Source organism: Aspergillus karnatakaensis, assembly GCF_047715665.1.
Source record: "Aspergillus karnatakaensis strain CBS 102800 unplaced genomic scaffold BJY04scaffold_28, whole genome shotgun sequence".
NCBI classification, from domain to species: Eukaryota; Fungi; Ascomycota; class Eurotiomycetes; order Eurotiales; family Aspergillaceae; genus Aspergillus; species Aspergillus karnatakaensis.
In genome coordinates this window covers 307,246-325,852 of record NW_027395740.1, presented here as the reverse complement: position 1 = coordinate 325,852, position 18,607 = coordinate 307,246, and the positions used below count along the sequence as shown (strand labels likewise).

The 18,607-nt window shown below is 51.9% G+C and overlaps 7 protein-coding genes across 7 annotated transcripts; 3 read left to right on the top strand and 4 right to left on the bottom strand.

Moving 5' to 3' along the window:
* Window positions 1-70: 70 nt before the first annotated feature.
* On the bottom strand, window positions 71-1,803 carry BJY04DRAFT_190850 (uncharacterized protein). The gene is made up of 2 exons (XM_073711558.1): window positions 1,531-1,803; window positions 71-1,477 (listed from the first exon to the last, which is right to left on the bottom strand). Exons 1-2 carry the CDS (start codon window positions 1,534-1,536, stop codon window positions 476-478), a joined length of 1,008 nt encoding a protein of 335 aa, XP_073570621.1. The 5' UTR covers window positions 1,537-1,803; the 3' UTR covers window positions 71-475.
* A 107-nt stretch (window positions 1,804-1,910) lies between these two features.
* Window positions 1,911-2,726, top strand: aspf8 (ribosomal protein P2). The gene is made up of 2 exons (XM_073711557.1): window positions 1,911-2,295; window positions 2,357-2,726. The coding sequence occupies exons 1-2, from the start codon at window positions 2,137-2,139 to the stop codon at window positions 2,525-2,527; spliced, it is 330 nt and encodes a 109-aa protein (XP_073570620.1). The 5' UTR covers window positions 1,911-2,136; the 3' UTR covers window positions 2,528-2,726.
* A 268-nt stretch (window positions 2,727-2,994) lies between these two features.
* On the top strand, window positions 2,995-4,186 carry BJY04DRAFT_190845 (40S ribosomal protein uS19). Its single transcript, XM_073711556.1, has 4 exons — window positions 2,995-3,105; window positions 3,174-3,192; window positions 3,417-3,771; window positions 3,836-4,186. The coding sequence occupies exons 1-4, from the start codon at window positions 3,088-3,090 to the stop codon at window positions 3,903-3,905; spliced, it is 462 nt and encodes a 153-aa protein (XP_073570619.1). The 5' UTR covers window positions 2,995-3,087; the 3' UTR covers window positions 3,906-4,186.
* Window positions 4,187-4,374: 188 nt separating this feature from the next.
* BJY04DRAFT_218957 (S-adenosylmethionine-dependent methyltransferase) lies at window positions 4,375-6,062 on the bottom strand (the record flags this gene model as incomplete). Its single annotated transcript, XM_073716441.1, has 3 exons — window positions 4,375-5,361; window positions 5,414-5,719; window positions 5,778-6,062. 3 exons carry the CDS (start codon window positions 6,060-6,062, stop codon window positions 4,375-4,377), a joined length of 1,578 nt encoding a protein of 525 aa, XP_073570618.1.
* A 329-nt stretch (window positions 6,063-6,391) lies between these two features.
* Window positions 6,392-10,498, bottom strand: BJY04DRAFT_228173 (carbamoyl-phosphate synthase (glutamine-hydrolyzing) CPA2; the record flags this gene model as incomplete). Its single annotated transcript, XM_073718783.1, has 3 exons — window positions 6,392-6,895; window positions 6,947-10,002; window positions 10,141-10,498. 3 exons carry the CDS (start codon window positions 10,496-10,498, stop codon window positions 6,788-6,790), a joined length of 3,522 nt encoding a protein of 1,173 aa, XP_073570617.1. The 3' UTR covers window positions 6,392-6,787.
* A 1,124-nt stretch (window positions 10,499-11,622) lies between these two features.
* nscA (non-reducing polyketide synthase nscA) lies at window positions 11,623-17,153 on the bottom strand (the record flags this gene model as incomplete). Its single annotated transcript, XM_073718782.1, has 4 exons — window positions 11,623-12,924; window positions 12,979-15,621; window positions 15,683-16,784; window positions 16,837-17,153. 4 exons carry the CDS (start codon window positions 17,151-17,153, stop codon window positions 11,623-11,625), a joined length of 5,364 nt encoding a protein of 1,787 aa, XP_073570616.1.
* Window positions 17,154-17,556: 403 nt separating this feature from the next.
* BJY04DRAFT_218954 (beta-lactamase-like protein) lies at window positions 17,557-18,551 on the top strand (the record flags this gene model as incomplete). The annotated part of the gene is made up of 2 exons (XM_073716440.1): window positions 17,557-17,766; window positions 17,829-18,551. 2 exons carry the CDS (start codon window positions 17,557-17,559, stop codon window positions 18,549-18,551), a joined length of 933 nt encoding a protein of 310 aa, XP_073570615.1.
* Window positions 18,552-18,607: the final 56 nt, after the last annotated feature.

The following is an 18,607-nucleotide window of genomic DNA, read 5'->3' as shown; positions in this document are numbered from 1 at the left end:
GCTTGGTGGGGCTGATGCAATCAGGATAACAATCTATATCCTATATTTATGTCAATGGTGGACAATCTCGTTGCAGTCTTATTTAGTAGATTAGATAGACGGTATGTAGTTTGCAGGACTAGTTTATGGAATATGGATACATCGAATCTACCTGAAGTAACAAACACAAACGCCCGGATATGAACCACCCTGTAGAGAAGGAAAACAAAAGAGAAGAGAACAAGATGTTCCCATCTATCGACACCTTGACGCACGCTGATGCTTTGAAATAAACTAGTAAAGAAGGTAAAGAGCTAGAAGGATGCAAAGTGCTTCTCGAAACGAAATCAGCAAAACCACTTCTTGAATGCACCGCCGGGGTATGCCACGCTGATGCTCCATGTTCGAGATTCTAAATCGAACGATGTATGACGAAAGATAATAGAGATAGAAAAAGAAACGAGGTGGTGATGGCTGGTAAGGGCTGAATATCACGTTATTGCCTTCTGGAAGCTAGCATGGCGAGCTTCTTGCGACGTTCCAACTTCTCTTGCTTGGCTGCAGCTTCTCTGCGAATATCTTCTTCATCCTCGCGCCGAGCTGCAGCGAGAGCCGCCGCTTCCTCCGCCTCCACATCGTTGAGCCCGGCTTCCATATCCGATGACTCCGAGTAGTAATCGTCGTAATCATCTTCGAATTCGCCCTCGTCTTCTTCGTCTGTTCCAAGGTATTCATCCATCCTAGATCGTTTGTTTGCTTTCAAACGGTCCCTTCTGTCGCCATTACGGCTAGGTAAGCCGGCCGTTCCACGGTATTCAAATTGGGGAGGAGGCGGTCGTGCAGTACCCCTGTAGGTTGGTTCATCGTTGTCTCGTTTCGGCGCAGGTTTCGCGTTGTCTATTCTGGTAGGATTAGTTGCACTTGAGGGAGCGCCTGCTTTCTTCCCCAGCTTGGCCTCCTTCTCTTTGGCACGTGCCTCCATCAGACGTCTCTTGCGTTCCACCTTGCTCAGCTTCTCTTTTGGAGCTGGTTGATGCTTGAGCATCCCTACTTGCGTTGGGGCAGTCTGCTGCGCAGCCTTCGCCCTGGCCATGAGCTCGGCATATGATCCCTTAGGTGGGGGTTTCGACGACACGGGCGGGGTCCTGCGGATAGGTGCACTGCTGGTTGCCGCAGGCTTTGTGATTTTCGATGGGTTTGTAGATATGGGACGTGAATTCGAGGAAGTTGGTGGGTTAACTGTTCGTATGGGAGTAGGACGTGCAGAGATTTGCGACAGAGGCTTCTGAATCCGTGGCAACGGCTCCTCGGCTTTTCTCTTTGTTCCCGCGGGGACCCCATTCTTTCGTTCGACCGAGACAGGACGGGTAACTGGATTTGACTTGCGCGCCTCTAGCCTGACGTTGGAGGACGATATAGTGGGAGATGGGGCGGGAGAGGTGGTGGGAATCGGAGTCGGTTTGCCCGTCTCGATGGACGAAAGGACAGAATCAAGGAACTAGAGAGCGTTAGTCGCAGGCTTTGACGACGCCAAAAACAGATGTTTCTTACACTCATTTTGAGAGCGCTGAATGTTTGCCAGAATATGCACTCAACGAAGGCAAAGTCAAGGTATTTAAGCAAACAGTTCACCGTGGGTGGTTGGTGCAAACAGGCACCTTCATGACTCTAGTGGGCACCACCGGCAAACCAGTAGCTCAACAGTTGATAAGCCTATCTGCGCGCTGATGGTGGCAAAAGTAAGTAGAGAGTTAGAGAGAGCGGTCGCCTATTTATTTGTTTCTTGGAAGTGAATTTAAGACATTCACACGAGGCGTGTCTTGGGCTCGTGGAAGATAAGGATGGGCCTCAAGCATGCTGTCTTCTAGAATCGCCGGTCACGTGTAACACCCGCCACAAACCTCGCTTAGTGGAACAGCCACGGACACTAGCCACAACGCACTTTTTCCGCCAAATTGGAGATCTTGAATTCGCTTCTTTCTTCATCCACGACATCAACTTCGAACTTGACGTTTCAGTCTCCGCCTCAACTCAGCGGTTAAATCGATTGATTCTCCTGTTCAATACACACATAAACCACAGTATGTGCTTCCGTCGCATTGCTGTTGCAACTCACGTCGGAGGATAACTGGACTGACCGTGTCATTATAGTTCAAAATGAAGCACCTCGCAGCCTACCTCCTCCTCGCCCTTGCTGGCAACGAGAGCCCCTCTGCCTCCGATATCAAGGAGGTCCTTTCCTCCGTCGGTGTTGACGCTGAGGAGGAGCGCCTCGAGAAGCTCCTCGCTGAGCTCCAGGGCAAGGACATCAACGAGGTTCGTCTCGCACATATACTTGCTTTGGGATACACGATAACTAACGAGCGCTTCTCAATAGCTGATCGCTGAGGGTTCCACCAAGCTTGCTTCCGTTCCTTCCGGCGGTGCTGGCGGTGCTGCCCCGGCCGCCGCTGCTGGTGGCGCTGCTGCCGCTGAGGCCCCTGCTGAGGAGAAGGAGGAGGAGAAGGAGGAGTCCGATGAGGACATGGGCTTCGGTCTCTTCGACTAAGCGCGTCGCATCACCTTCTCAAAAAGTGGTCTATTCGTGGGGGACCGGGATCTGGCCATTGAGTTCAGTATTGGAAAAAACACTGTCGATGAGAATAGTCAAGCCTAGATTTCTACGGCTTGTCTGATGCTGTCACGAGTTATGCATATGTGAGCTTGAAAAAGCCGCTAGCCAATACAGATTGTCTGACCTCCTCGAATTTTTTCACACGCGTAAACCTATAAAATGAGTCCTCTTATTGAGAGCAAAAGCATAGATCCATTACAAGCGGATATAACCTTTTAAACTGCGTCCAATAAACATCAAAAACCATAAAATCTCCAGCAGTTTCTAGACCATCTGATAGGTCGGGTAGACCACTCTCCAGATATACTTCCGTAAACGGTTAGCGCAGTAGGGCTTGACCCTGTCGCTTAGACGAGCCCTGTGCCCACCTCACCAGAAGCGGTACAGCGAGCCCGCCGAACGTTCAAACAGCGACACGCCATCCGACAACCATCGTCCTTTTCGCTTTTCGAGTTTCATTCGAGAAGCGACCTTGAGAGGAACAACCCGCCAAAATGTCTGACGTCGAATACGTGAGTTTCCTGTGATCGAGAAGACTCTGATCAACTCTTGAATGGCTATGCTAACATATTTTTTCTAGAACGCCGAGGAGGCTGCTGGTACGTTTTTCGATGCAAACCTTTCCCCCAATACACCATACCCTCGTGAACGTGCGCCGTGAAGAGTTTGTTGGATGGATAAGGCGTGCTGGAACAATTCGATTTCCTGAAGGAGCGTGGTGAATATGGATGATGGATGATGGATCAACGATTCGACACTCGCAGACGCATCGCAACACAGCCACTCATCACGAGTCATGCATCAGTCGCTGACCAGCCGATAGAGATCAAGAAGAGAAGAACCTTCCGCAAGTTTACCTACCGCGGAATCGACCTCGACCAGCTCCTCGACCTCTCTTCCGAACAGCTCCGCGATGTTGTGCACGCCCGTGCCCGCCGTAGGTTCAACCGCGGTCTCAAGCGCAAGCCCATGGGCTTGATCAAGAAGCTCCGCAAGGCCAAGCAGGAGGCCAAGCCCAACGAGAAGCCCGACCTCGTCAAGACTCACCTCCGTGACATGATCGTCGTCCCTGAGATGATCGGCTCCGTCATCGGCATCTACTCCGGAAAGGAGTTCAACCAGATTGAAGTCAAGCCTGAGATGGTTGGACACTACCTGGGTGAATTCTCTATCTCTTAGTACGTGTCCCTCCGATATATGCGCCCCGGTTTTGAAAGGATGGAAAGACTAACAATCCCCCAGCAAGCCCGTCAAGCACGGTCGTCCCGGTATCGGTGCCACCCACTCTTCTCGTTTCATTCCCCTCAAGTAAACAAGTGCTTTTCTGAAGTGTTGCGTGGAGGATTTGGGCGTACGGGACAACAAAAATCAAAATACGAGAGGATCAGATGGATACCATTTGCGTTTGAACTGGATTCATCTTGCTTGTATGTCAAGTGCGGGTCAGCTTTTGCATCTCAATACAATGGTCTTGTCGGCATGAAATCACGAGTCCTGCACTGCGGCTTTACCCCTGTCCATGGAGGTAAAAGCCCGGCCTCATTCTAGTGTAGAAGGGGCATAATGTAACGAAATCTATTTTATTTTTCTTCACATTATCCCGCTGAAGTAGAACAGTAGCATGTAAACTTATTATAAATATAAAGTCTGGGCCCGCAATTATGGGACAGAGTACTCTAACACAATTAACCACAGCCCTCTTAATACTTGACTCGTCCCTGCCTCAAATCCACCTTTTCCAATAAACATGCGTTCATCACATGCCTAGGTCCCTTGACCAGTTACTTCTCCCGATAAACATTCCTCCACATCTCACCCATAACCTTACCTAACAGCTGCCACTGCTCCCTGATCTCCTTCCCCAACTCCCTCGGATCAGCCCCATTCGCCACAAACTCACTATGCACCTCCCTAAACATCCTCTTCGCGATTGCCCAAAACCCCGGGGCCATGCACCCGCCAGCCTCACTGCCCTCTTTACTGACCAGCTCCGCTAAAAGCGTCCAACCCAGCAACCCACAGTCAACTTGCACCTCGTTAACGGCAACATATACCCCAAACGGCCCATGGAAGGTCTCCGGAAGAGTAAGGTCCGTGCCCTTATCCGAATGGTAAAGACACAGCTTCGCGAACGTAAAAGCATGGATCAGACGGAGTGGATGCGCCTCATTCGGAAAAACAAGGGGATCAATTCTCGAGAAGCGCAGCGCGCAATGCAAAAACGCATCGAGGAACAAGCCGGAGTTGAGATCGAGCGCAATCAGCTCATCCATCATCCCGGGGAACGGCTGTGCGTGTTTCGGCCACGAGTGCTCGATCAGCGACTGCATCCATGACGCAAGTCCCAGTGTGTTTTCCCGATCCTGCTCTGGGATTGGAACTGGTTTGAACCCTCGTTGTGGGGTGCTGGGGCTGGGACCAAAGTCGAGGATGTTTTTAGTTGCTTCGTTTACAACATCTTCAATTTCGCTGCCGGTTGGAGTGGGTGGTTCCGGGGTTGTGCATTTTGTGCAGGTGCAGGTGAAGAAGTATCTCTCCTGCAGCTGTTTCTGGCGGATGCGTGTGGAAAATGTAGTGTCGATGTAGGAGATTAAGATTTGCTCGTCCTTTGCGATGGGGCGGGTAGGTTTGACGTAGAGTTCTAGGCCATCGAAAGCGACAATGGCGTTGTAGTTGCAATCGTGATTCATCAGGGCCGCGTAGGGGTGAAGGTAGAGCCCGACGCGATCGTAGAGGGCGTTTGTAAGGTTAAAGGCGTTTAGTTCGAGCTGGTCAAATGTCAACGATTAGATCATGTATAGAGGCTGGCGAGCTGTCTACCTTTGCACCATAGGCACAGATCTCCTCTTCCGCTAGCTCTGTCTTCGAGTACTCCTTCACAGCCTTTGAAGTAAGAGCAATACGCTCCCACTGCTCTGTATTACCCGCGCGAATATCACGGATATGGGTGTCAAGAGACCCAAACGCTTCAAGCTCCTGCTCCGAATATGCATTCTTCTTCACGTGGGTACGCAACACCATCCGCAAAAGTGCTCTGGCATTGATAGGAAGAACCTTTGGACTAAGAATCTTGAACATCCCGCATTCACGGGAATGAGCGAGTCTCCAATCTTTCGCTTGGCATGTCTATGCGTATGGATTTAGTATCAACACCACCAAGATTGAAAGAGGAGCGGGAACAAACCTTGTCACAATATTTGACAATCTTGCACCCCGTGCAAGCCTTCAGCACAATCTCTCTCCCAGAAGGTGCAGCAAGCTGACGTTGTCCAAAACATCCTGAGCAGGTATCCTCGAGCCGGTTGCTGTCTAACACCGCCACGAAGGGATCCTGGATGTGGAGGATGTTATCGCCGAGGCGGAGGTCAGAGCTCGCAAAGAGACCCCTTCCTTGGCCGTTGGGTGCGGGGCCGGGGGTGGTTCTGGTCTGCAGTGATGGTTGGGATGGGGGAGTGGATGAACTGGTCATGATGATTTGTGTTGGTGTTTGGCGCTTAGAACATGGTTTGGAAGGGTTCTAGGTGGGGTATGATTTTTGTGTAGAGAACTGGCGGGGTTACCTCCTCGTGGCTCTTTGATAGGGCGAAGTTTCAACGGTGTTGGGAGGAAACGGATTGATGTGTGTAGTCAAGGGTGAAGTGAGATGATGATGATGGTAAACGCGAGGATCGAGTTGTGGAGAGTTGACGCCGAGAAGGCTGTGTTGATGGAAGGAAAGAATCGTTTGCAGCACCCCACTGGGCGAAGATCCCTCTTCTCTACTAGGTAGAGTTTGATTCACTCATATTGAGGGAGCTTCGAGTCACAAGTTTAATTTCAAATTAAAGTCGAGATTGGATATAATTCAATATACTACAAATAAACACATACACTGCCAATGCTACCAAAAATCAATCATTCATAATTCCAGTCCAAGGTCTTTCTTCCACTCTTCTGCTGGAAAAAAAGATTCAGCCAAATAACGAAGCAACTAACCAATACGCATGACATGAGTTGGAAACCAAGACACATGCCCCGATGCGTCCAAGAGGAGCTGGTAGCCCGAAAATGGTGTAGGGCTAGGCGAAAGGTCTATCAAAAAGGAGTCTCATCCGCTACGCCAAACACGACGGCGTTTTTGCCGGAAAATAAAAAGACAGCAAACATAACACCCGGTGATTATCGTATCCAGGAACTTTTAAAATCTTTCGTAGTTTACAGAAGCTTACCGCCGACGAAGTCAGACCAGGTCCGGACTTCGGCAGGGATGCCCTCGGCGCGGGGCAGCTTCTGGCTCATGGCCTGGGCGAAGAGAGAGGCGGTCTGAGCTATGATTAGCTGGATGCTCTAGCAAATAGAAAATAGAGAACTCACCTTGGTTTCCATGAAGAGGGGAACGCCGAAGTCAACAGCGTTACGGCGCATAACGTAGTCCTCATCAAGGAGGGTCTTGCCACGGGTCTTGGCAAGATTGAAGCAGCCACGGATGTCGTACTTCTGGAAGACCTCACGGAGGGCACGCTTGTCCTTCTTGGGGAACTCAATCACTTGGACAGGGGCGTTATCCTTAGTAGCGGACTCAAGATGAGCCTTGACGTCAGGGCTGGCGGCGAAGAACTTGAAGCCAAGAGGGCTGAGGTAGTCGACAATCTGGGCCAGAGCAGGGTTGGTAATATCACCGCCCAGCAGGATACCCTCACCAGGCTCAGGCACGCGGAAGTTCATGGTGGACTGCAGAGAAGCCCAGTAGGCCTCAACAACGTCCTTGCCGAAGCAAGCAATTTCACCAGTACTGGCCATCTCGACACCCAGGAAGGGGTCAGCACCAGCAAGACGAGTCCATGAGAACTGAGGAACCTTGGTAGCGAGGTAGTCACGCTTGACCTCCATGAGATCGACGGGCTCAGGAACGTCACGGCCAACGAGGGCCTTTGTGGCAACGTCAATGAAGTTAGTTCCGAGAACCTTGCTAACGAAGGGGAATGAGCGAGAAGCACGCAAGTTGCACTCGATAACCTTGAGCTCAGGCTCAGCACCCTCCTGATCGGCCTTAATGATCTGCATGTTGAAGGGACCGGTGATGTTCCAGGCCTTGGCGACCTTCTCGGCAATCTCCTTGACACGGCTCATGATGGGCTTCTCGAGGGAGGCAGGGGGGAGAACAAGAGTGGCATCACCGGAGTGGACACCGGCGGGCTCAACGTGCTCACTAATGGCGTGAAGCAGGAGCTTGCCGTTGGAGGCAACGGCATCAACGTCAATCTCCTGAGCACCCTCAATGAACTTGGTGATAACGACGGGGTGATCGGGGGAAACAGCGCTGGCGTTGAGAAGCTTCTCCTTAAGTTCATCCTGGCTGTGAATGACGCTCATGGCGGCACCGGAAAGGACGTAACTGGGGCGGACCAAGACGGGGTAGCCAACAGTCTCAGCGAAGCGCTCAGCCTCGGAGACGGAGGTGAGTTCCTTCCACGCAGGCTGGTCGACACCAATGCTATCCAAGATCTGAGAGAACTTATGACGGTCCTCAGCGTTGTCAATATCCTTGGGGTTGGTACCGAGGACATGAGCACCGCCAGTCTCCTGCAAGCGAAGAGCAATGTTCTGGGGAAGCTGACCGCCGACAGAGACAACAACACCACTGGCAGCTTCGAGTTCGTAGATATCCATGACACGCTCGTAGCTGAGTTCCTCGAAGTATAGCTTGTCGGCGGTATCGAAGTCAGTGGAGTAAGTCTCGGGGTTGTAGTTGATCATGACAGTCTTCTTGCCCATGCTCCTCAAAGAGAGAGTGGCGTTGACAGCACACCAATCGAACTCGACGGAGCTACCGATACGGTACACGCCGCTACCGAGAATGATAGTGCCATGGTCGTCGAAGGTCACATCGTGAGATGTAGCGTTGTAAGTGGTGTAAAGGTAGTTGGTGTCGGCAGGGAACTCAGCAGCCAGGGTATCGATCTTCTTAACCCAGGGCCTGATGCCGAAGCCCTTTCTGCGGGCACGAACATCATCCTCAGAAGCGCCAACAAGATTAGCAATCTGCTTATCAGAGAATCCGAGCTTCTTCGACTTTAGCATGGTCTCCTTGTTAATACCAAAGAGGCTGCCAATCTCCTTGAGCTCGTTCTGGCAGTCAACGATGTTCTGGAGCTTGTACAGGAACCACTTGTCAATCTTGGTCAGTTCGTGGACCTTCTCCACGGAGTAGTTCTCGTGAAGCATAGCCTGCCCGACAGCCAACCAGCGGCGATCAGTAGGGTTCTTCAAGGTCTCATCGAGGTTCTCGAAGCTGTCACCCTGGAATCCAACAAAGCGGGGATCAACCTGGCGAATAGCCTTCTGGAATGACTCCTCGAAGGTACGGCCAATAGCCATGACCTCACCTACAGACTTCATAGCACTGCCAATGTCGCGGTTGACGTGCTGGAATTTGCTCAAATCCCAACGTGGGATTTTGGTGACAATGTAGTCCAAGCTAGGCTCGAAGTTGGCGGTGGTGGTCTTGGTAACGGCGTTGGGAAGTTCGGGAAGAGTGTGGCCGAGACCGATCTTCGCTGCGGTATACGCGAGGGGGTATCCAGTGGCCTTGGAGGCAAGGGCTGACGAGCGAGAAAGACGAGCATTGACCTCAATCACACGGTAGTCAAGTCCATCAGGCTGCAGAGCGTACTGGACGTTACATTCACCAACAACACCAAGGTGACGGACAATCTTGATGGCGGCGGTACGAAGCATGTGGTACTCCTCGTCAGACAGAGTCTGACTAGGGGCAACGACAATACTGTCGCCGGTGTGAATACCCAAAGGGTCAAAGTTCTCCATGTTGCAAACAGTGATGCAGTTGTTGGAAGCATCGCGAACGACTTCGTACTCAACTTCTTTCCAGCCACGAAGAGACTTCTCAACCAAGATCTGGGGGGAGAGAGTCAAAGAGCGAGAGGCCAAGTTCTTCAACTCCTCGGGGTTATTGGCGAAGCCGGAGCCCAGACCACCCAGGGCGTAGGCAGAACGAACAATGATAGGATAGCCAACTTCCTCAGCAGCCTTCAAGGCTTCATCGACAGTACCAACAGCGATGGACTCGGCAATGGGAATGTTGATCTCGTTAAGGGCTTTAGCGAAAAGATCACGATCCTCACTGGTCTCCAAAGTCTTAATGCTGGTTCCGAGCACACGGACACCGTAGCGCTCAAAGATACCCATGCGGTTCATCTGCACACCAAGGTTCAGAGCGGTCTGTCCACCAAAAGACAGGAAGATACCATCAGGGCGCTCCCTCTCGATGACATATGTAACATATTCTGGGGTAACAGGGAGGTAGTAAACCTCGTCAGCGAGCTTGTGATCGGTCTGGATGGTGGCGATGTTCGGGTTGATGAGAACGGACTGCACACCGGCTTCCTTGAGAGCCTTGAGGGCTTGGGAACCTAAAATGAAGCAGACTTGTTAGCCATCGCATTCAAAAATGGTTCCTTGAGTCATGTAGCTTGTGTTCGGTAGGCTGATGGGCTCAGCCAGGCATCCTGGCGCATCTACGACTCAAGAATCTAAATTCAGTGACCTACCAGAGTAATCAAATTCTCCGGCTTGTCCAATGCTCAAACCACCACTACCGATGACCAGCACCTTCTTGACATCGACCAAGTTAGCACCTGGCCTGACGATACCGCTGGAGAATAGACTGTCGCCGGTCGAGGATGACTCTGAAGCCAGACGACGGAGGGCGCTGGAGAAGCTGCGCAGTTGTTGCGGGCGCCATTGAGCAGGGGTCTTCTGCTGCAACCGAAGTGTGGATGCTGTGGAACGCGCAGTGGTCTGAGAGGTGAAGGAGCGCAAAGAGAGAGCAGATCGGCGGGTTTCAGTGAGGCATCGTTGACGCAGGAGGGAGGACGCAGCCTGCCCGCACCGAACAGGGAGAACCATTGCGCGGGGCGCTACTTGAAAAGTAGGCAAAGGTAGAATAAAGTGAGGAGGGGACAGTTCAATTGAGCCGTATCCAGGCTCTACACCTTTCTAGCGGTCCGTGAGAGCTCGGGGACGGAGGTATGCACGTTTGCAGCACAGTAGCTCCGATGCTCTATTAACTTCAGTCTCGACCTAGACTAATCCCTGCCGTCGTCCCGCCTTCTGCCGCACTCCCAAGACTGAGGGAGGGAGTCGAGGATAGAGGGAATTGAGGGATTGAGTTGGTGATGGTGAGTCAGGGAGAAGAGGAAGACGGTGAAGACAGGCGGATGCGGAGGGACACAAAAAATTTATGAGGTAAAATCGGGCGATGAGTCAGTGCAGACGATCGGAACCCAGAGGGGACTATCAGATAGAAACCGGTATAGCGCCAGCAATGGCTTGTGGAATATAATTTCCCCCAGCAAGAACAGGCCGTGAAGAGAAAGGCCGATAAGAACTCCGGTCTGTGGAGTGCCAAAAAAAAGGCATCCCTAAGTCGGCCTCAACAAAGTCCACAAAAGCCTGCTCTGCTCTCACCGCCTGCTTACTGCACGAATCACATCCTGCTCACATGTACCACCGGGCCGGTCTACTGCCCATCCTGATATACTATTGGCCGGACCGCTCACCCAGAATAATTCCCCTTTGTGGTTAGCACCTGATATCGGCTAGAAAGCAGATCACTTACTTGAATTTATTCAAAATATCACTCAATTCTCGCGGTGACTCGAATGACTCGATTATATATGGGCCATCTCATCCATGGTACTCTTTGATCAAGGTACGGTTCTGCAGGAGATACACGGTGGTAGAGCCCTTAATGCGGCTTCTCTTTCCCTCACGTGTCATACAGTCGGCAGAAATGATACCTTGGCGGAAGCTACTACCATACCACTTCTATAACAGCGATACAGATGAGAAGTTCGGAACGGCCCTTGATGAGACGACAGAAACATCTATTCCCCAAGCATTGTGCTCTTAACTACACTGGCTTTAGCCGCTCCGTGATTGTTATCAAAAGGACTCGCTTAACTATAGCATGCAATGAAGATCATTCTACACCCACTTCCCATTCCAGACGGAGACACCCCATGACCTCTCTAGCAATACTGATCCAGCCACTCGATCATGTCCCCAACAGTCGGACACTCCAAGAAGAGCGAACTCTTGACATCCAACCCAAGCTCAGCTCGGAACTTCTCGGACAGCACAAGCGACATGAGCGAATCAACTCCGAGTTGCACAAACGTCGCATCCGCTGTCAACTCACCCACTCCTTGTCCAGTCTCCTTAGCAATCAGCTGCAGACAGTCGCCAACGACACCAGAAACCTCCGGCGGTGCAGCATCCCCATTGGTATCCCCTGTCTCTGCCTTGGCAGATATTTTCACCTCTTCAGGTGCCTTGACACCATTGATCGATGGCTCCGGTGTCTTTTCTGCCTGGGTTACGCCATTGGTAAGTGGCGCACTCGCTGGTTTAGCTGGTGCCGGAGTTGGCTGAGCAGACTTGACTACAGGGATAGAAGGAGTCGCTCGTGCTGGCGCAGGGCTAACGGCTAATACCGATTGCTTCGATGCTGCTTCGGCTGAGAAGAAGCGGTTCATGAGCAGACGTGGTACCTGTCGGAATTTCAGGTGGCCCACCATGCCGATGATCTGGTCATCCTGGAGAATATACAAGTCACCAGCGAACATGTTGGCCTCCTCAAGTGGAAACATGCGCACATAGCTCCGATACTGAGCGCCGGGCTCTAGCTTTCTCAACAAGCGATAACTCTCATATCCAGGAGTGACAAAGAAGTAGTCGCGGGTGTTAGAGATATCACTTCCGTTCATGACAAGCCCAGCTAGGTGGGAGACGCTATCGATCCAGTGTGGTGGCGTATGCCAGACTCCATGGCGCTCTGGAATCAGTTTGATATCGCAGAATGCTTCATAGTCATGGATAACTACTCGATCCATGCCGCGATATCGGTCTGCGTAATCCACAACGTTCTTGAACAGTGCATATGCCAACGGCTTCGAAAGCTGACTTGCCTTGCCTTCCTTAGCCATGCCCTCAAGTGCCTCAATTCTGCCAAGTACGAGGTGCGTCATGCGGTCCCATTCCGTCTGCCAATTCCCGGGATTGGTCTCAAATCGGACAGAGCCGCTAGCATAGGATTCGGCTGCCTTTTCGCCAGTTGCAGTGTCGACGTTAAACCAGGCCAGAGACATTCGCTGCGTGGCTAGGTCCAAATGGGCGTCAAGGTAGAGAGGTTGTGTGGTGTTTTTGGCAGGGTTAGCGACTGTTGCGTGCAAAACCTCAAGCTCACCGACGTTAAGATATACCTCTTTTCCAGGTACGAGCTTGCGGTAGAGGTATTCTCCAACTGTCAAAGCCATATCGGTCCATATCGACTAAAATAATCGTTAACTGGCAGTTTCGATAACCGAGAAAGCGACATAGCTCACCGATGTTGCTACACCGCAGTTATTCATCCGGTGCCCATGCACGGCTTCAAGGAAATCAGGGTGCTGCACGTCTGAAACTATATTGAGACTGGCTGTTCCATCTTCAAGAGTCTCCTCTGAGACTTCATGGATCAGAGAGGTCCGTAGTGCTGATGACGCTGGTTTTATTTCGCGGCCTCCATTTGGTCGACCATACTTGAGATGAGCCTTGTCCAACGTCCACGTCCCGATATACTGAATCCAAAAGTTCACGTCGTTCCAGCTGTACTTAGGTAATGTGAGGAGAGAGTACGCTTGCTCGTTGGTCCGGAAATACTCATTCCAGCACGGCGTGCGACCAGCGAGATACAGAGAAACGAGGTTCTTCGCCATCGTGGCAAAGTTGTCCTCATTTCGGCGACATGAAGAGACGACGCGCGCCTTGGGGATTAAGGTACGCACAAACCCAGCGCAAATTGGATGTGGTCCAACATCTACCCATACCGTACGGTCGTTTACCATCCCAAGGTCCTGTGCAGCCTCTAGCGCACCCGCGAAATGAACAGGTTCGCCTGTAGCTCTGCACAGGTAGCGAGAGTTAATTGTTTTGCCGTCAAACACTGCGCTTCTTAACAGGGGCGATAAAACCGGAACGCTAGGGGCTTTGAAATGCACCGAGTCTGCGATTTGGGCGAATTTGTCCAGTATCGGGTCTACCTGTGCTGTGTGGAAAGCAAACGGTACATCCACCGGTACGCATTTAATGTTGTTGGACTCGAGCGTTTGCCGTGCGGTGTCTATGTCAGCTCTAATGCCCCCGATAACAGTGTCGGTGAGCGTGTTTTGGCAGGATATCTCATACTTTGCATCGCCTAGCGCTTTCTCGACCTCCGATAGCGATGCGCGTACAGACAGCATAACATGGCTACCGGGGGTACAGAGTTTTTCAATGAGCTGAGCTCGACTGCCGGCGAGGAAAAGACCGTCAGCAGTGGACAAGACTCCCGCAATGATGAGAGCAGCATATTCGCCCAAACTGTGACCGATGACAGCGCTTGGCTGGACCCCCAAGAGCAGAATCCAAAGGCGGGCCAAGGCGACCTCAAGCACGACAACCCCAAGTTGTGTTGTTGTCACCGAAGGATTTTCTCCGATCCTGCTGTCAATCACAGGTAAAATAGAGCGGAAACCAAGTCGCTGGACAACGTGATCGAGCTGTAAGACCTCATCACGGAAGTAAGGGAACCCTTCAAATAGCTCGCGAGCGATGCCCTGGTAGTACGCTCCTTGGCCTGTGAAGGCAAAAACAACTGGAGGCTCATCACCTGGGGCAGGCCGCACCGCACCAAGGGCTTCTTTTGTGGTGGCATTCCGCAAGGCCTCGATCAGCCCAGACACGCTTGAAACGGCGAACCCTGCACGCAGGGAGTAATGCATGCGACGTGCGCAGGTCGTGTATGATAGATCAGCAAGATTGGTATCGGGGTGCTGCTCCAAGTAGATCAAGAGGTTCGCGAGATTACCCTGGTATGATTTCTTAGATTTGGCTGAGATCACGACCGTATGAGTGGAGCGATCGTCTTGAATGAGTTCCTGATTCTTTTCCGGACCATCCTCTAACAACACAGTCGTGTTGCCGCCATGCGCACCGAATGAATTGACCATGGCAATACGCTTCTTGCCAGCTGGACGCGGCCATGCAGTGTTTGTTTGAGTCAGTCGAACACGCCGCTGCTCGAGATCTTTCGGGATGGTCGGGTTCATAACGGTATGAATACCAATGTGAGCAGGGATCATGCTTTTTTGGTACATCAGCAGAACTTTGAGAAACGATGCAATACCTGCAGCTGCTTCGCCATGGCCGATATTACTCTTCACTGCGCCTAACTGTAGCAACTGGTCTGGGCGACGAGGGGGTGATCGCGGGGCGAAGACATCCAGTACAGACTCAGACTCTACTGCATCACCGGCCTGGGTTCCCGTGCCATGGAGCTCGATAAAACTGACGTCTAATGGATTGACAGCGGCATTATCGAGCACCTGGCGGTAATTGCTTTTCTGGTTCTCAGCGTGGGGATGGGTGATGGAGATCGCTTCGGCTGAGTGATTTGTGGCAGCAGAAAGTACAACAGCGATAATATTATCATTGTCAGCTTCCGCGTCTTCCAAACGCTTGAGGACGACAGATCCAATCCCGTCAGCGCGACAGTAACCGTCAGCAGTTTCATCCCAGACCTTGCACTGCCCAGTCTTCGAGAGGAAGTGACCACATCCAAGACCAGCATAGTTGTCGGGGTCAGTGATGACATTAAGGCCACCAGCAAGCGCAGTATCCGCCTCTCCTGCCCAGAGGGCTGAGCATGCAACCTGGACAGCAGCCAATCCACTCGAACAGGCAGTGTCAAGACTAAATGAGGGGCCGGGGAATTTGAAGAAGTAATTGATGCGGCCATTACCGAAAGCACGTACACCACCAGGCACAGCATAAGTACTGATATTCTGTGAGGCATTCAATTCCCGCCAGTCGTCGCTTGCTTGTCCGTAGTAGGCACCAATGCGGTGAGGATTTGTCGACGCTGTCCGACCAGGAACTAGGCCGGCCATCTCCATGGCCTCATACGCAGTCACGAGCGCTAACCGCTGCATGGGATCCGTTTGCTCAGCCTATATCTATTAGCACTTGCTACTTTATCAATTGTCAACTCCAGCGAAACCGAAAACATACCTCAGTTGGGGACATGTTGAAAAATCCGGCGTCAAACAGACCCGGTTTGTCAATAAAATTACCATATGGGGTCGTTGCGGCGTTGTCGGTCTTTCCCGAGGGGTCATAATGGGTCTTCAAGTCGAAGCGGTCCGGCGGCACTGTGGTGTGAACATCCCGTCCTTGCTCAAGCAGCTCCCAGAGAAGCTCGGTATCGTTAGCACCACCTGGCATACGACAGGCCATACCCACGATAGCCAGCTTGGAGTGTGCGTATGAACGCGGCTGACGAGTTCCATAGTCTTTCAAGGCCCATGGAATCAGATCAGTCTGCCTGGTCTCTACCTCAGATAACTCTGACTTGATTGCTGACAATAAGCTTTTGAATACGATCGAGGTGCGAAATGTTTGGATATGGCATTTCTCTGGATTGAAACCGCGGATACGCTGAATGACGCCTGCAGTAATGTCGTCCAGATAAATTCCCTTAGTCAGAAGTTCTGTTCCGATGGCCTGGAACAGCTCACGAGCCGTAGTCGCCGGATATGGCTGACCATTATTGGAAGAATGAAGAGAAATCCGGACAGGACGAGAGACGGGAATGATAGACTCGGCACTGTTAATCACGGTATTGATTGAGTCCTCATTGTACAGATGCGATGCATGACACAAGCCGTCGTATACCTGAAGCGCGAAGGACTTGGAATAGCGCAAGAGGTGCGACCCATTGAAGCAAGCTTTCATGCGTGAAGGCGGCCCACTGACACTGACCGATGTCTTGTCACCGGCGCTAATGAAGACCTTCAGGAGTTCAGGCGCCCCGGATGTCGAGTTGTACTGAGTCAATTCGTCCTGGATTGCTGACTGCGTCTCCCCGGTGACAACCTGAGCCCAGCTCAAGAGTGCCCCGTCCGCTTGGGGCACTTCCAATTTTCGTGATATTTCGCTGACATATACGCCTAGTCGGAAGGACACGCGCACGCACTCTGCTCCGTTCTGTACGACATCTGCGAGGTTGGTCGACAATGCCACACCGGCAGCGGCCAAAAGACCAATACTCAGACCAGCAAGAGTGGTGTTGTGCTCGAGAAGATCCCACTCTAACTGCTCAGCTTCATAATGTCTACATGTTAGGTTAGTTTCGTTCTCTGAAAAAGCAGAACAACCACCCATACCCGATAAACATGCCCAGCTCCAGCACAGTCAGTAGCGCACTCTCCATAGCAGCCCCCAGTGGGCCCTGACGAAAATCACCAAGCTCCGCGAGAGGCAACAGCGAGTGAAAATGCGGGACTAGCTCTCTCAGCGGCTGTGGGAGCGCTGCGACCTCCCTCTTGAGACTCAACGTTGACTCATCGAGAAAAGCGGCCAGCAGCCGGAATCTGCGGTCCTTGCTAAGCCGAAGCAGGCAGCGGAACAGGCCCTTGAGATCATCGTTAGGAAACTCGTTCCCGAAATAAATGAGGGTTGTGTCCTGCGTGGGTTCTTTCATGGTGTCTCCTGGTGAGCTCAACCGCTCATTAGGCCGAAAAATATCAACAAGATCGCAGTGCGACTCCAGACTGATTCTGTTCTGGTTTTGATTGTACTGTTCGAAGGCAAAAGTTCCGTACGGGAATTTTCTGTCAGCGAACTCATTGAACATGCTATCCTGTGATGGAACGCAGCTAAAGTGACATACGGGGACTTTTGGGCACAACCGGCAAAGTTTCTGTCACGAGCTGATTTTGATTTCTCCTGGTCGGGGTTTATTTTTTTTTCTTCCACCTCTTCGCAAGATCTTCCCGATTAAACCCCGCCAGAGGGTGATGATACCGAAGAGCAGACATCTCCCGATATTACAGACTCGACGCACATCCTCCTTCTCGGCAACCTCAGCACAACTCTTGGTCTCAATGGCATTCAGGATCCCGTTTCCGCAGGCCCTCTGGCAAGACTACCTTTCCGGCAGAGAAACCACGATTCCGACCCTCCCTGTGGTATCCGATGTTTCTGAACGAGTGATCCGGGTGCTAGGCGGCAACGCTGGCCCAATGCGACTTCAGGGGACAAATACGTACCTTGTTGGAACAGGCAAATCTCGGATCTTGATTGATACTGGGCAGGTAAGCTCCGAAGCCTGAGACCCAAAATAGCGCTATGTTACTCATGCTGCTGCTGTGCTCAGGGGATGAAATCTTGGATTCGCGATTTCACCAAAGTCCTCAAGGACCGAGATCTCGAGGTATCTCATGTCCTACTTACGCACTGGCACGGGGACCATACCGGCGGAGTCCCGGACCTCGTTGCATATAACCCCACCCTACGATCTCGGGTGTGCAAGAACCGCCCGGACATTGGTCAGAAGGACATTCTGGATGGGCAAATCTTTCGAGTTGAGGGCGCCACTGTGCGTGCTGTCTATACGCCGGGTCATGCGATTGACCACATGTGCTTCTTACTGGAAGAAGAAAATGCCCTTTTCACGGGCGACAACGTGCTTGGTCACGGCTACACAGTTGTGGAGGACCTCAATCCATACATGGAGAGTCTAGAGCTGATGGCGGGGCTGAATTGTCCACTCGGCTACCCTGCTCACGGTGCAGTAATCACCGATCTCCCCGAAATGATGCGCGAATACATCAAACATAGGGAGTTTCGTGTGGAGCAGGTGTTTTCGATGCTGGAGCAGAATCGAACGAGTGTGGGGACGGGCATAGGCCGGGGTGGTATGACATTGAAGGATATTGTGTATGCTATGTATGGCAGTGTTCCGGACGATGTGGAGAAGGCGCTTGCACCATTCATCAGCCAGGTTCTATTCAAATTGGCGGAGGATAGCATGGTTGGATTTGAGCCTGGGGATGCATCTCGGAGGCGGTGGTTTGTCCGGGCGCGGCGGCCGAACTGATCGAGATAATGGTGTCTGTTTTCATGGATTTTTTTTAGACTGCTATCATTCAATGT